The 17,244-nt window shown below is 39.1% G+C and overlaps 1 protein-coding gene and 1 long non-coding RNA gene across 2 annotated transcripts in view; both read right to left on the bottom strand.

Moving 5' to 3' along the window:
* The window catches only part of LOC127350851 (uncharacterized), a 40,139-nt gene extending 23,163 nt beyond the window's left edge, over positions 1-16,976 (bottom strand). The window contains exon 1 of the long non-coding RNA XR_007880662.1: positions 16,886-16,976. This is a non-coding gene — a long non-coding RNA (uncharacterized LOC127350851). The remainder of the gene's footprint in view (positions 1-16,885) is intronic.
* rad54l (RAD54 like) lies at positions 321-12,187 on the bottom strand. The gene is made up of 18 exons (XM_051377806.1): positions 11,862-12,187; positions 11,653-11,748; positions 10,195-10,305; positions 10,019-10,079; positions 9,790-9,925; positions 8,091-8,160; positions 7,488-7,776; positions 5,569-5,693; positions 5,338-5,488; positions 5,109-5,235; positions 4,417-4,491; positions 3,911-4,041; positions 3,605-3,715; positions 2,246-2,369; positions 2,076-2,154; positions 1,821-2,000; positions 1,449-1,612; positions 321-651 (listed from the first exon to the last, which is right to left on the bottom strand). Exons 1-18 carry the CDS (start codon positions 11,862-11,864, stop codon positions 450-452), a joined length of 2,235 nt encoding a protein of 744 aa, XP_051233766.1. The 5' UTR covers positions 11,865-12,187; the 3' UTR covers positions 321-449.
* Positions 16,977-17,244: the final 268 nt, after the last annotated feature.

The following is a 17,244-nucleotide window of genomic DNA, read 5'->3' as shown; positions in this document are numbered from 1 at the left end:
ATTCTTTTATTTTAATCCATTTATTTTCCCTTATTTATTTTTATCCCTTTATTTTTCCTTATTTGATCTACTTTTATCCGTGTATCTTTCTAGGTGTTTCCATGACTGGAAACCTCGCCTCTAAATTTCCAGGTTTTCCAGACTCGTGGGAACTCTGACACCCTCCAATCAGCTCTTTTTGTGGCACTTGCCTTCTGCCTCCTCATAGCAGTGAGCTGGTTTGACGTTTACATTATGACTCATCACAAATAGCGTGAGTTTGGCCCCAATCCTGTGAATACCATTATTTACTGTATGTGAAGAAGTTCATGACAGATAGATTCAAACAATCATTCTCCTTTATTTTTTCTGTTTTTAATAAAAAAAATCAACAGAAAAACTCAACAACAAATAAATAGATACTGTACTCCATGTGGTAGTGTGATAGAAAGTGTGTTGTGTTTCTCCTGCTAAACTACACCCTTCTGGTCCTCGTGCGAGCGCTGGTGAAAGACAAAGGAGACCGCGGCGTCCCAGGAGGCTTTCAGCACTTGGTCCCTCAGACCCTTCTTTTCGAAGCAGTGGTTCCACTGGGAAAGGTCACTGGTACAGTCGGAGTCGTCTGCAGGAGGCCGAACCTCCCTGCCATTCACACAGCGGCGACAGCGAAACCTATAACACCACAAGAGGGAGGAAGAGAGGCTGGGTCAATACATTACATACACTGTTATGTTGAATACAATGAAAACCACTGGGTGGCCAGGTGTATAAACCATGAGCTGGTGAAATGGTGAATGCCAGAGAGACAGAACAACACTACCATAAATGACAGCAAAACGTGGTAGAGAACCCCCTCTTTTCATTTGTTTTTGTCTGACATATCAAGATTCTCCTTCATTTTCTTGGTTACTAAGGTGATGAGTCCTCCATCTAATATTTAATTGGTTGCCTAAAAATAAGTGCATGTGATGAAACCAGCGCCTTTCTGCAAAGGGTGCATCACTTTTTCTCTAGACACTCTCTGGGAACAACAGGAAAAAGACGCTGGCGCAGAGAAAAAAAACGTCAACTTACGACGCAATAACTATTCGTTTTTTAGTCATATGCAGCTCAAAATATTTTGCACACCACTTTACTGCATATTGCATATAGTGTATATATTTTTCATTTTGTACTTTTACACTTCTCTACTTTTTGCACTACATTCCCCTATTCTGCTGTGTCTGACTTGGATTTCTTCTATGTGGGATCAATAAAGGAACATCTTGTCTTATCTTGTCTTTTTATCCTTTAACCACCTTCAAAATGTGTTCGTCTTTTCAAGACTTTTCTAAGTACAGGAAAGAAGGAAGAGGTTCTGAATGAGGCTTGCTTTTCTGTTATTGGAGCACAGAGCAAAAAGGAGCGGGACTTAGGAAGGGCCAATTCTCAGCAGAATAAACGGCATGTGAGACAACTTTGCTTTTTACTTGTCATGTGTGTCACTGGTGGTCTCCGCGTTAAGAATGAAGAGTTCTCGGAGTTCGCCCAGAGAGAAGTGACGCTCCACGTCCTGCTCTTCATCCACCACACAGCTGCTCAGGGCCTTCTTGTGGGCCTGCCTCTGTAGGATCTTCTCCTCGATCGTCCCCGTCTGTCAGCACACAAACACTAGTCAAACTATCTGGAGCTCTCTGCTCTGACATATCTATTGTGAAGTCCTGAACTTTGTTTAATAACTATCAGTAGGAAAAAAGTTTTCTCTATATGAAAACTACTGCGTATTACTAATTAATAGTAATTAAAATAGACATTAAGAAGTGGTGCTGATCTGTTTGATGTTATGTCTCTGTTAAACGGACCGAGAGCAGCCTGTAGATGTAGCAGGTCTTCTTCTGGCCATCTCTCCACACCCGTGCCATTGCCTGTTCGTCATTGGCTGGGTTCCAGTCAGGATCAAACATAACCAAGCGATTAGCACCAATCAGGTTCAGGCCACATCCGCCAGCCTTGCTGCTCAGCATGAAGATGAACTCTGGGTTCTGAGAAACAGATGGTTTCAGATTCCGATCAAGTGCTTTTCAAAGCTCTCAGTGTTAAAACTGTTTACAACTCACAGATGGACTGTTGAATCTCTCCACAATCTTGGCCCTTTTTTTGATGGACATTGTGCCGTCCAGTCGAACATAGAGGTATCTGTAAAAGACAAAGAGGAGGGTTGGCACTCAGTTTGACTGACAAATCATATAATACAGACGCAATTAAATGCTGGTTTCCCAACAAGCACCTTCTCGATCTGCACAGCTTTTCAAAGAGGTCAAGTGTTTGTGTGTAGTTGGAGACGAGCACCACCTTGTCACTGGTTGTAGCCCTCGTCATTGCCAGGATGTAGTCCAGAACCAGCATTTTCCCTGGAACAGAGGAAGCAACTTCTTACCCATAAAAAGGAAGACAAAACATTTTTCCAGAAACAAACTTATGGCAAACTACAAAATGGTAAATGGACCTGTACTTGTATAGCGCCTTTCTAGTCTTCTGACCACTTAAAGCGCTTTTACACTACAAAAAAAAAACTGTGCTCAAATCGTAGAGACAGGCACTGTGTATAACATTTAGAGGCTCTATTGGCAGAAACTACTGCTGTCAGTTTAATAGGCGTTAACGCCAGGACATTTTAGGCCGTATTTTTTATCATGAGATTCACGTTTGTTTAACTTTGTAGTTTTATTTTAATGCTGCAACACTAGTAACGTAAAACCAACACACACCGGCTAGCTAGACCGGAAACAAAACAACAGCATGCCGCCCACTTGTTTACGCCATGAATTCTGGCACCTCTGGGCATCTCTGTGTTCCTTCATTGAAGGATTTCGGCCAGATAGCGCTCCACTCTTCCTTTTTTCCGCTTTGGCGAGCTCAAAGCTGAAAAAGGAAAATGGGATTTTTATGAATTCTGGCACCTCTGGGCATCTCTGTGTTCCTTCATTGAAGGATCGTACGACCTGTCCATCTTCCTGTTTGGCGCGCTCAGTGAGATAATATGTCATTTTGACGTCACGTTGTCGCGCGACAGGTCGGGAACAGCGAGTATACACAAGCCTTATAAGAGCCTTTACATTTTGAGTGGATGGCGAGCACGAGACGCTGAAATGGATGCCAATAATATTCTGAATGGAAAGTTTACTTTTAAAAAGTTGCCAAATGGTTCCATTGATAAGCCCAAAGTGATCTGTGTGTTTTGTCGTTGTGAACTGAGCTATCATCGCAGCACGTCCAGCCTGAAATACCACTTGATGGCCAAGCACACAGCTGATGCGAATTCTCCGCCCCCTCGTCAAAGCCAGGCGACAATGGATGACTTTTCAATAAAAACAACATTTGCACAAAGCAAGCTGATCCACTTTTCCATGTTGATAAGAGCATTAAAATGAGAAAAAATAATGGGACAAAAAGAAATCAAGGGACATTTAGAATAGATAAAAATGTGCGATTAATTGAGATTAATTACGAGTTAACTATGACATTAATGCGATTAATCGCGATTAAATATTTTAATCGTTTGACAGCACTAGCAGAAATGCAATACTTGTATGGAATTTTAACCCCACCGGAGCTGTAGTGAGCTGTATTGTACATCTATTCTTACCAGAGAGCTGTGGCTCCACAGCTTTAGTGCAGTAGCCAGGTGGAAACAGATCCAACGCACCCTCAAAGCCCTCCTCACCCTCCACACACTTCTCATAGATGAGAGCTGGGTCTGAGACACAGAGCAGTGGTTAGTGGTTCTACAAAGCAGTAGAAGATTCTAAATAAACATACACATACAATACGGACTATGAATTTTAAGACAACTAGTTAGACATTGTCAGCTTGTCTAACAAAAAGAGTACAGTCTTTCTGCTGATCACTATCATGCAGATTCAGCATTTTTATATTTGGTTTAAGCACTTACGATTGCACAGTTTCTTGAGAGATGTGATGGAAGACAGAGAGGAGACACTTATTTTGCCTTCCTGTAATGTCTCAATGGGTTTGGCCTGCCTCAGGAAGCGCTTATAGAGCTCTGTCTGCAGTGGAGTCAGCCTGAAGGTTTACATGAAATATCATTCAATATTACATAAAAATATAATATACAGAGAGCAGGGCTGGGGCTCAATACTTTTTGAGAACAGACTAAGATGTGTTTGTAGCCATATTTCCAGATTTAAAAGGCATACTGTGCAGGATTTTCCTAAAAAAAAAGAATTGTATGGACAAATCTCTATCTCTCCATCTGTCGCTCTTATCTGCTCCTCTTATTTTGGTAAATAAACAAAAAGGTTAAAAGTTTTCGGTTGAAAACGTGTCTATTCAAACTAAGGGAATGAAAAAAGTATATTATTTCATCTTATAAAGGGATAAAAAAAAAACTGAAATATTCCATCACTGCTTTTTCAAAACCTCTCACCAGAAACCTACCTGCAACACACAACCTGCTCAATCTTCACAGGAAGATACTTAGACAAGATATCAGATGTTCTTCTTATCAAACACCTGTTGAGACAGAACATGGTCAGTATTACAGAGGGATGTTAAACTTCAAAAAGACAGTTAAATGTAATCAAAACATTTTCACACCCAGTGTTTATTATAAGTATTTTAAGCAACACTATGATGCAAAACTCAAAATGTGAAAGAAATTGTTTGGAGGAAGCTTTTTGTACAAAAATTGTTTTGTGTATAAGCATTTATTATTATTATTACTACCAATAATTAACTAAATAAGGTCACTGCCTAAGTGTGCACATAATTTGAAGTCATATTGCCAAACTTTAGTCTAAACTAACTAAACTTATGAAATGACACTTATGTGTGTCACAGTCCAACCTCATCTAAATAAGTAAGTAGTGTCAGAAGCACGTAATTAGAAACAAATCAAACAGTGTCACAATAATAAAGACATAAACTGCATCTTAGGGAAAAGGTGTGGCAGTACATAGACTTAAGAATTCAGAAAGACAATATCACATTAAAAGAAAAACAATATTAAAACGCAAAAGAAGCAATAAATACACAAACAGGCATACAATTAATAATAAGACAAATAAAATAAAAAACAGTAACAAAACCCCAAAAGATAAAATCTAAAAAAATAAATGCTTTTAGCTCACCTGTTGACGATACTGATCAGCTCCTTGAGTTTCTGCTCTCCTGTCAGTCTGTCTTTATCACTGGCATCAGCATCACGACCCTTGAGGATGGGAAGCTCAAATCGCTTTTTAAACTCCTGAGCTGTACCTGCCATTAAGGTGAAAAAAGAAAACAATACAGGAGATCTGGACAAACAGCAGAAATCACTCAAATGTATTTTAGCTGTTTTGTGTGTGTGGAGCTACTTACCAAGGATCCCAGCATTAACAAAGTGGACCAAGCTGAAGTACTCCAGCAGGTCGTTCTGGATGGGAGTGCCTGATATCAGCACCCTCCTCTGGACACTCATGGTATTTAAGGCCTGGTATGTCTGGTTGTCAGAGTTCTTCAGCCGATGGCCCTGCAACATGCACAACTATTAATGTTACATCATTGTAGAATCTTTGACAGCTTTGAAGTACAATGTATGAGATGAAATACCTCGTCACAGATGACAAGTCCGACTTTGCCCTTGTGCAGAACCTCAGCGTGCAACCGAAATGTCTCATATGAAATGATCAGGATCGGGGTCGGTACTCTCAAACCATACTGAGACATAAAGTTCACTAGAAATCACAGAAAACAGACCAGTTACTAAGCAGATACAGTTTCCCTTCAGGGAAATAAAGAAAACTAATCAACACTATTAAAAGGACATATTCTAACATAAACATAGTAACAAACTTCATTAATCCAATCAATTTTTTAAGACTTGTCAAAATCACGTTTTATGGCCTAAAATTTGATTTTTTTTCAAGACCCCATTTTTAAATGTGAAATGTTGAAAAAAGAGACAGATTGTATGCTCAGATTGTGCCACCTTGTCCAAAAAACCCTGATGATTACGTCTGAAAAGGAAGCCATGTTGAGATTAATTCAATTCAATTCAATTTTATTTGTATAGCGCCAATTCATAACAGAAGTTATCTCAGGACACTTTTCAAATAGAGCAGGTCTAGACCGAACTCTTTATAACATTAATTACCCAGAGACCCAACAGTACCACCATGAGCAAGACCTTGGCGACAAGGGCAAGGAAAAACTGCCTGTTAAAAGGCAGAAACCTAGGACAGATCCTTCGGCTCTAGGTGGGTGGTCGTCTGTCTCGACCAGTTGGGGTGAGAGAGAGAGAGAGAGAGAGAGAGACAGAAAAATTAAGATTAAACACACAACCACCACATGGGCTGAACGAAAAGGTGTCTTGAGGTGTTTTCTTACAAGATAAGATGAACTTTCATTTCATTCATCATTTTCATTTAAACAAAATGTTGGAAATGACAGTGGAATTTGTTTTACTGTTTGTTCTTTTGATTGGTTTTGTTAAAGCAGCAACCTCCGTGGCTTAAAAATTAGGCACCCAAAACTGCAGTTCCTCTAACAGCCACTTGAGGCTGGATCCCGAAGTGAGTCTCCATAAGGCAAATAAACATGTTTACAGCCTGGTGCAAACAAGTTTTGGTCTCTATAGCTAATGTCCCCGTTCATGACAACTGTATGACGGGGTGAATTTTTTATATAACTCACCTGTTTATACTAAGGATTAAGATTATGCATAGTATCGGTGTGTGAATGTGTATGAATGAGTTAGTTTCCGTTTGATTGGCTTTGCCATCACTGAGTGAATGTGTGTGAAAGGGTGAATGTGGCATGTAGTGTAAAAGGCACTATACAAGTACAGGTCCATTTACCATTTACCATAAGGCAATGACCACTTTGATTGACAGGTGGGTGCCATCAGAGGCAGCTGTTTTGATTTAACCAAAGAGATGGCGCTGCAATGTGTAACAATGTGTACAGGTGACACAGATAATGGCCTGATTACTGAATGATGCAATTATCCTATTATTCAATTCAATTCAATTCAGTTTTATTTGTATAGCGCCAATTCATAACAGAAGTTATCTCAGGACACTTTTCAAATAGAGCAGGTCTAGACCGAACTCTTTATAACATTATTTACAGAGACCCAACAGTACCACCATGAGCAAGCACTTGGCGACAAGGGCAAGGAAAAACTGCCTGTTAAAAGGCAGAAACCTAGGCTTTAGGTGGGTGGTCGTCTGTCTCGACCAGTTGGACTATTATAGGATGCCTTGTATGTATAAAAACATTTAACGGATTTGGATAAAATGGACTTCAACACATTATTCCTGTTTGGCCCCAGATGTAAGTGTAAGCCAAAACATTGGGTTTTGATTTTGCAAAATTCTGTCTGAATGAAGCAGAAGTCTGTGTCTGCGGCCCTTCTCCTTCAAGCTGACCCCTATAGTATTTACTCTAACACAAACATGAGGTTAAAGTTTCTTCTGACCAACACTGCTCTATGAAAAGGTATCAAATGAGAAGGGAGAGGTAACCACCTAGCTGTCTATCAATCTCATCCTTTGAACCTCCATCGATGGCCACTGGGGTGACACGTCCTCCCAGCCACTTTCCTACTTCATTGTACCAGTTGCGAACCAGACTGGAAGGTGAAACCACAATGGCCTTGTCTATCTCTGGCTTGGTGTCGGGGCTTTGGCGTAGCAGGGTCCACATGAGGGTGATGCACTGCAAAGTCTTCCCCAGACCCATCTCGTCGGCCATGATGCAGCCGTACGATCCTGAGATGCGTCTGCCCGTCACACACTCCCACAGGAACTTCACCCCCTCAGGAAATCAAAGACATCCATTTTTAATTTAGAAGAAAAGAAAATCTAATTTATTGTGGAAAAAAAAAACTTGTTTTTTTTGGAGGTTTCAACTGCATGTCATGGTCTCGTCACATCTCAGGGATGAAGACTGTGAGACGTGAGTGAAAGCTCCAGAAAAACCAAAGTACGTGTGTTTTGACAATCTTCTGTTCTAAGGTACAAGAACAAACAATGTTCTCAATCAGTTTTTATCATTAAGATTTCCCAGCGCTACTGTTTAACACTGTTATTATGATAAAGTAAAGAAGAAAAAATAAATCTTGGGTTTACCTCTCTTTGATGGGGTCTGAGCACTTTTCCTAAAACTGGATCCACAACAACATGGACTGGTAGTTTTTCTCTGAACAGGGCAAAGAACAGTCAAATATTTACCTTTATTGCAAAAACTCCAAGAATTGATGTAGAAATGCCAGTGAAGTTATTTTCTTAAAGCTGTACAAGCCAAGTCTACAAATCCATACACCTGATCAACATTAATCATTTAAAAACACCATTCAGTTACTCAGCTTTTTCAATTTCTGTGTACTCACTAGGGATGTCACAAAAACTGACACTTCAGTGCCAAGTCGATGTCAAATTCCGGAAAACATGATGGTAATCCTTTATCACAGTACAGTAGGTACCAGGGACTCAATTTCTCTGGACCTGACAGGACAACATATGTGGCGCCAACTAGTCTACTATTAAACGGCAAAGGAAAATGGTAAATGGTAAACAGACTGTACTTATATAGCACCTTTCCAGTCTTCCAACCACTCCCAGCACTTTACACTACATGTGTACTGTACACTGAGCCACAGCAGCCACTGGAACAACAACACACTGAAGAAGTGCAGCTCTGCCTCAAATTGGTCAAAAAGAAAACCAGTAGAACTGTTTCTGCAAGAAACTCAGAACAACATCCTGAGAATCAGACTGGGACATTGTCTGAGTGTTGTTCACACATGTTGGAAATACTCTTCATACACCTGCAGAGCAAGCAGGAGGAAGAGGATTCTTCCGTAATTAGGGCCATACGATATAGCAAACCATCATATTACAACTATTTTGACAGATATTGCATTATGATTGTGATCATTTTTGCATCACAAATTAAATTTACACATGATGAATGTGAATTTAACATGTTTTCTTAAATCTGGTGAACAAGATTCTCCAGATTTAAGAAAGGGCATCTCTTCAGAACTACAGTACTTCATTATAATAACCATGTTTGTCATTTTACCTTTATCAAAAAGTTGCAGCTTCTGCGATTTGCACACTGCACTATTTTGATAATATTTGATTAACTGCACGGTCCTATCCTAACGTCGAAGTCAATACAAATCTCAAAATTACCACAAACCACAAAACTATAACTGTGATAAAAACGAAGAACAATGCAACACTTCATGGTGCACCGATATTGTAAAACTGAATTAAGAGGCTGATATTGATTGGCAGATAGTTGATATGAAAACCAGACGATCAGCTAGAGTGGAAAGCAAACAAGCAACAGAAAAGAGAACACTGACTCTGAGTAGTTGTTTCTTTTCATTTATTACTTGAAGGGTACATGCCACTGTTGTTGTTTATAATGTTCAAATGTTTTTAATAAAAGGAGTGTATGCTGAAGTACATGGACTCATTTTGTTTTTTGCAGTGGTATCAAATTGGTATTGAGAATCATGGACTTTCAGTGGTATTGGTATTGAATATTACATTTCTTGTATTGGCATCCCTTATGGGAAACCTCTACATAGGAAGTGAGGACTCAAGATAAAAATGGTCTTCTGATCTGCAGGCAGTGAGTGCTGTGTCTGGGGAGAGCAGGACCTCCCACTTAAGTAGTAGTTTCAACCTTCGACCTGCTCCTATTTGGAGTTCTTAACATACAAACTTGGCTGGTACAGCTTTAACCAACAATCAAACATTGTCACTGTTAATAAAATAGTTAATAGAGGAAGGGTTCTGTGTGTTTTGAACCTACTTGTCAGCTTTGATCAGGTCATGAGCGCTCAGAGTTTGGGGCTCATAAAGAACTAGAGCATCCTCTGCAAAAGGATCGTGCAGCGCTCTCCTTACTCCTGCACGCTTTAGACCAAGTGCCCTAATTCCTAGAGAGCCTGTGGGTAGTTCAACAAGAGAGCAGTGAAAGTAAATCTTTACCTCCTGCACTACACATGAAAAAGAAGCCACAGTGACAAGAGAATTGTTACCTGTGTAATTTGGAATTGGAATTTTAAATGGCTTGGAGAGGATACTTCGAATAAATGCCTCCTGTAGAAGGGATTTCAAACATATGAGCCATCATGGCATCAAATTACAGCCATTAGTGTATTCACATGCAACATTTATGCAAAGATTGAATTCCATAGTACTCAACTATGCTTACATGTTTGTCACCATCCATGCTTGCAGGCCAGTTGTTCAGCTGTGTCAGAGGCTTTCTGAAGGGAGAAATATGGTTTTCTCTCATCTCACCGTCACTTTTTCTTCTTTTCTCCTGTGAGAAATTTTTAGTTCCAACCACACCGATGTTAACCAACACTGATACGCATTCATTATTATTTTACACTCTCTAAATTGTACTGTTTTCCAAACAGGTGGCATGGGAAAGGATAGGTATTAGTGATTGACTAATATGTGTTATTTAATTCAAAATATATAATGCCAGGAAAAGTCATATACAGTTCCATTTTCCCATGCACATCACAATCTAATACACATGTTAATCTTAGCCAGTAACATGCTGTTTTCCGGAACTGTTTATTATTATTGAATTAATGAGACAGAAACATTTTAGAACACAACTGCGGGGTACAGTATGTCAGAACTGATTGATTCAAGTGCATTATTCTGTACATCGTAACATAATATATATTTAATACTAGCCAGTAACAGTTGCACAGAGTAAGAGAGCAGCAGTGGCTCTCACCAATGTCCAAAGACCATGTAATGTTCAAGTATTGAAAATGTTAAAGAATATTTAACTGAAATATTCTTTAATAAAATGTATTTGTTTAAGCAGGCAGTCTTCTGAGTATCTTTGCAAAGTCATTTCGGTGCAAAATCCATATTTTAAAAAAAATCAATACATTGATATTTAATAAAAGTATAAATCAATTACAAATCATTTATTCATTTTTCACTAATTACAATTTTTCCTTTCTCAACACATAATATAAACATTTTCATTTTGTTTTGTACTATATTATATCGTAACTATTTCCTCTGCAATACATCTATCATTAATATTCTCATGTTCGTTATTGCTATTATTATCTTTATTTAATAATTGTTTATTATTATTATGATAGGTTTCTCTCCTCTCCAATACTAACAACAATACAAAACAAATGCCATAATAAATCCCACATAAAATACCCTTTTAATCTGCAGTAACCACATTATGTCACCATCATTATTACACTTAAGTATAACTGGTTCTTCACTCTTTCTGTTTAACAGTTTGTGTATTTTATTCTTGTTGTATCTGTAAAGTCACTACTGTTTTGTACCAATAAAATCAAATCCCTATATGAGACGAATTTCTTCCTTTGAAATCAGGCTCTACACTAAATACACCCGTTTTAAAAGTCACTCTTCTCTAGAAATTAACATTACAAAGTGACTCAAATGACCCCGAATAGAAGAGTGGTTGCTTACGGTTCAGGAAATATCTAAAGACATGTTCTATTAGCTCTGTGCATGTGCCAGCAAGAAAGAAAACATTTAACTAACAGATTTAAGAACAACGTTTGGTGTATGACAACAACAGGGTGGTTTGCAGTCAGCTCTATGGTATGTATCAGCTGTGTGTGTATAGTAATAGTCATGCTAGTCTACTTACAGTCCTAACGTTACATGTCCAGTCTTCATCTTCATCTTCACAGGAGTCTCCTGCTTGCTTCCGTTTAGCAACCTGACTTGGTGCAAGACTCCTTCTCTGGTAACGTTAAGTTAGTTTATACGAAGATAATTGAGATTAAAGAGTTAGAGCTGGTAGACAACACATGGCACGCAGTCTCGACATTAATAAGAATACTTTGTCTAGCTCACCATTTTCTCTGTTTCCTCGACGAGGCTGCTGTGTCGAGACTCCTCAGCTCTCCGTGTTGCTAGCTTGCTCGTTACCCAGAAACCGCTAACGCTATCGGCTCAGCCGGCTTCACTTCCACAGCAATGGCGCTCATGTGTGTTACTTTATAAAACACTGACTGTATATAACTGAAGTGTTGTCAGTATAGCGACAGATATATATGTGGTTGCACTTTCCCCTCGGTGTATTCCGGTTGGTATTAAAGTTCGCGCTAAATTTTACAAAACACTACGGCAACCCTGAGAGGTAAAAATAGTGATGTGCGACTGCTGTCGTATTCGTCATGTTGGAACAGAGGTACATGTTTTCATACATCCACGTCATTATGTTCACACTGAACGTGCAGGATTGATACATGTGCGTAACGCTTTATAATAGGGAACAAACCATACATGACTCATTCTGATTTAATGCATTGATATACGACCGAATTAGCAGGAATCCATAGAAGTATAGTTCCGGCCCATGCATTTGCTCAGTCTCTTTATTTAAAAAATTGCCTCATAAGTCTATGAGAATAATCCCACTGGTATTTTTATGGAACCCCATTTCTGCCAATGGGACTTTTTCCCTGTTACATTGGCAGAAATGGGTTTCAATAAAAAACATACAAAAATTTATTGTAAATGTTAAAAATATTATTTTGAAATATGGCTAATATGAAGCTTGCATAGCACAGCAGAGGCTGAGAAAATGTAAGGTCCTGAAAAAAACTTTAATGTCAGCGAAATCCATATACGTAATTGGTCGCATATCAATTCATTTATGCAGTACCGCAACAATGAATTAACATTCCTTAACAGATGATCTATTAAGTGTAAACTAATCACAAAAAGACATTGCGACTTTTTTAGTGGTGAGCAACAGGAATTCATGATACATCCCGCATTAATTCATGCATTAAATCATCATGAGTTATGCATTAGTTAAGTATCACTTAAGTATATGATTTGTACCCTCATTATAAAGTGTTGCCAGTGTTGGAGACACATTCACTCAAGCACTGTAGCCTACTTACAGTATGAGGGTAACCCTACTTGTACTTAATATTTATGAACATCATATATATTATATACCTCTACTCCACAACACTGAAGAGGAAAATATTGCCATTTTTACTTCACTACATTCATCAGCTTATAAAATACAATGCACTTTATATTATACTACTATATTATATTATATTATATATAAACAAGTAAAAACAGCCTCACCTGACCAGCTACAATATTAAAATGCTGTAATGTGTTGATGAATAAGAATTAATAATCTTATAATACAACTGTGAGAAAGGCCTCTCTGCTGCCAATTTTAGCTTCCAATACTTTTCTGAAATTAGATATTTTTTACATTGTGGTATTGCAATTTGTATGTCTTACTTTTACTGTACAACAAAATGCTCTGATGTCCAGTAATGACATACTTAATGTATTAAGATATATATACAAATAGTCTGCTTGGAACACTGATGTGTGTCTGATGTTTTTTCCACAAAAAAAGTATAATTTCCACATTACAATCCTTGAAAAGTCATCTACTTTTTAAGGATGTGTCTTGCTGGACACAAGATGTCTCCTACTTCACTGTAAAGTCCATTCTCAGTGGATGTGCACTGGTGGCTTCAGGTTTCTACATCACACTGTACAAGTTGCATACTTGACCAGGACTTCCTAAGCCCAGTTAAAGTGGTGTAGTATATGGAATTTGAGCTTGGTTTGAGTCCAGGATTGCTTAATGTGTGACAAACTATTTCTGCCAACAGGTGGCAGCATCTTTTTTTTTTTTTTTTTACATTAAGGTTTCTTAAATGCAGGGTTCAGACTGTTTGGCCAAGGTGAGGTTTTTGTATACATATGTGATGTTAGCACACTTTGTTCTGTGGGGAAGAGCACACACCCTTCACCCCTATGTAGCTGGGATTAAGTCAAATAGCACTGTGCTAAACCTGCTGGTAGTATGTGTCAACCTCTGATGGTGGTGATGGCGGTGGTGGAGTGAACAGCCCTGATGCTTCATGTGGGATCTCTACTGTGTCTGCAGCAGTGGCAGTCAGGGAATTGTAGTGTTAACCATTATAGATTAAATATCATAGTAAATATTACCATCTATCAAAAACAAATTATCAAAATCATCATTTTGAATTTCTCACAGAAACATCATCTTTTGAGTTACTGGTACATTATTTGGTAGGGATGTAAGAACACTATTGATTTTTAATTAGTTTAGTTTATTTAAGGCAGTGGTTCATTTTGTTTTGTGTTTAATGCCCAAACTGCTAGATAGTAGTGTTGTAAATGGAGCTGTACTTGTATAGCGCCTTTCTAGTCTTCTAGACCACTCTAAGCGCTTTTACACTACTTGCCACATTCACCCTTTCACACACATTCACTCAGCGGACAGAAACAGAAACTCATTCATACACACCGATGCACGGCATCAGGAGCAATTCGGGGTTCAGTATCTTGCTCAAGGATACTTCGACATGTTCGGCAATAGCCGGGGATCAAACCGACAACCTTCAGATTAGTGGACGACCCGTTCTGCCTCTGAGCCACAGCCGCCGTTGTAATCTATCTGCTGCCATTTGACTCTTCCACTCGTAGTGCTGGATTTTACCGGGACTGTGATAATCCCACTGTTGTCACTGCATCACTGCGACGTGAGCTGCAGAAAGCACAAGTGGACATGAAACTCCCTGAGCACTCATTGATCACGGTATTTTTTTTGTTATCTAACAACGAACAACTTATTGTTTAAATTATTTAATATTTATTTTATTATTTAATGTTATCTGCATCTTTTCAAACGAACATTTAACACAGAGAAAGTTTGCGAGACACACAACATGAATATGTAAAGCCTATTTGCAGTTTAGGCTATGGCAGTCCTTTATTAAAAAGTGATTCCCCCAACACCCTGTTCTCACTAGGCTATTACCTTAATGTAAAGAGTCATTTCTTAGTACTTCCTGTGATAAGCAAGCATACTACATCACAGAAAGTGCTGGGAATATTTAAGTTCTCATCTTGTTTTATTTCAGACCTTAATAAACACATGGGTCAAACTTACAAAACATTGATGAGTCAAAGAAGTTCTGTAGCTTTACAAAAGGAATATGCTACAACTTCTGTAAAAATGAATAAATAAAATATAAAAAAATAAAATGTGTGCTTCCTGTTTTACAGAGGTAGCTATACAAAACAGACATCTTCTGTTAAAATAAGTGCTTCCTTGGCTGATTATGCATTGAATTATGCGATCGCATAATCGCGTTTATCTGGAGGGACTGCTATGGGGTCATTATCTAGGCAACAACTTAAAGCCAGTCATTAATAGCCAGTGGCTGAATGTGTCTTTACTGACAGGACTGTGCAACACGATGGGGCTCAAAACAGCAAATGGTGGAGAGAATGCTGGAGCAGGACCAAGCCATCAAACGTGTGTTTGCCCAAGACAAAAGCCGCCGCCCACTCCCCCAGCTGACATGGCCAGACATAAGTGTTCTGGAATCTGTGAACAACACGCTGAAGCCAGTAGCGGACTTCACAGACATTCTCCCCGGAGAAAACTACGTAAGGGTGTCCTCACTGCTGCCCATGTTAGCCCATTTAGAAGGTGTGCTGGAGGAGTCAGATGAGGGTCAAAGCAACACTGCTTGACCCCAGGTACCGAGGGGACCATATGAAACCTCCCGAACTTCATTCCACAAAATCTGAAATGATGGAAGAGATTGTGACAGAGACCTGGTCACTCACATGCTGGAAAAGAGGGAGAGGAACCAGATGCCAGCGCTGCCACCGTGCCTAGGAAAAAAAAGTGGTCTTTGGGCAGCCTTCTTGGGAAGAGAGCAGCAACAGCAGCCACGCTCACTGATGAGCAATAGGTCGAGTCAGAAATGACCATGTACCTTCAGGAAATGGCCATTGATGGGGAAGAGGACCCACTGACTTGGTGGAAAACGAACGAAAAAAGGTTTCTGTTCATGGCAAAATTAGCACGGAAATATCTGTGCATATGTGCTACCAGTACTCCATCAGAGCGGGTCTTCAGCACAGCGGGTAGTGTAGTTACTCCAATCCGCAGCTTATTAAAACCAGAGAAAGTGAATATGTTGGTATTTCTGGCCAGAAACATCGAAATTTAAACATTATCTGTGGTGAAAGATATTAGACTTCTTTACGCACTTTTCGCAATCCGTTACAGAGCTATTGAATTTTGATTTTGCATAGGCCTATTGTTTTTTAAACATTCATTCGTGTAGCATATGACCACTTTACAATATTTCAATAATTTATCATTTATAATTGAATTTATTTTGTAGCCTATGCTTAGCACGTCAAAAAGTTTATTGTGCTGCTAATTATAAGTGAAATGGAAATCCTGAGTTTCGGTCTGCGTGTTGTTCCCGTTCTTTTGTTCTTGATTTGTTGTTCTTCTGTGTTTTAATAAATGTGTGTTATCAGAATAATCTTCATTCTTTCATTTGATTTGACATTATGGCCAAGGCAATTTGTCTTTAAAAGTAGGCTATTAACCAGACAAAAGTTATTTGACGTTCGCTGAAGTCTGGGCTTTTCTTAAACTGCCACTTCAGTGCAGTAGCCACAGAAGAGCTATGTGACAATGAGCAAGATGTCCTGATACACTACAATAGGCTACTAATAATTCATTAATAAGGGCTGTTTTCTTGTACAAAATTAAATATTTAAAGTTAAGTGTACAGTGTAAGACATGTAAAAAAGACAAGAGGCTAACAATGTCAAAATCAATATTTGTGTAGTCTGACACAGTATTTTCACAGACTAACACGTCACGTCTCTGGCATGGTATTTAAAATAGCATGCATACGCATTCATTATATTTTCAATTTCATTTACAGAGCAATCCCTGCAAAGTTTTTAGTTTAACTATAGGAGACTATAGGATTAGTGTGTGTCTGACAGGGTGGGGGGCATGGCATCACGATGGTAAATGTTAAATGGACCTGTACTTGTATAGCGCCTTTCTAGTCTTCCGACCACTCAAAGCGCTTTTACACTACGTGCCACATTCACCCTTTCACACACATTCACTCAGTGATGGCAAACCATCGAACAGAAACTAACATTCATACACACTCACACACCAATGCATGCACCGGAGCAATTTGGGGTTCAGTATCTTGCTCAGGGAGGAGCCGGGGATCGAACCCACAACCTTCCGATTAAGGAACGACCCCCTCTGAGCCACAGCCACCCCACGATGGTGGCTCTCCATCGTGATGTCGGTCAGCCATCATGATGGACGATGATATCTTCCATCGGCACAACCCTACCTCCCTCATATCCCTTAGTTATGCTGCTA

Source organism: Dicentrarchus labrax, unplaced genomic scaffold (genome assembly GCF_905237075.1).
Source record: "Dicentrarchus labrax unplaced genomic scaffold, dlabrax2021, whole genome shotgun sequence".
In the NCBI taxonomy this organism is placed as follows: domain Eukaryota; kingdom Metazoa; phylum Chordata; class Actinopteri; family Moronidae; genus Dicentrarchus; species Dicentrarchus labrax.
Note: the sequence above shows the minus strand (reverse complement) of the source record. Positions and strands in the feature narration are given on the sequence as shown.

Bases quoted from the DNA above. Each gene is read 5' to 3' on its own strand.
- rad54l (XM_051377806.1), bottom strand. The intron at 5,489-5,568 runs GTATTTCATCTC...TGCATGTTGCAG, and splicing joins GACTTGTCATCTGTGACGAG to GGCCATCGGCTGAAGAACTC. The intron at 2,155-2,245 runs GTGCTTGTTGGG...TGTCTTTTACAG, and splicing joins AAGCTGTGCAGATCGAGAAG to ATACCTCTATGTTCGACTGG.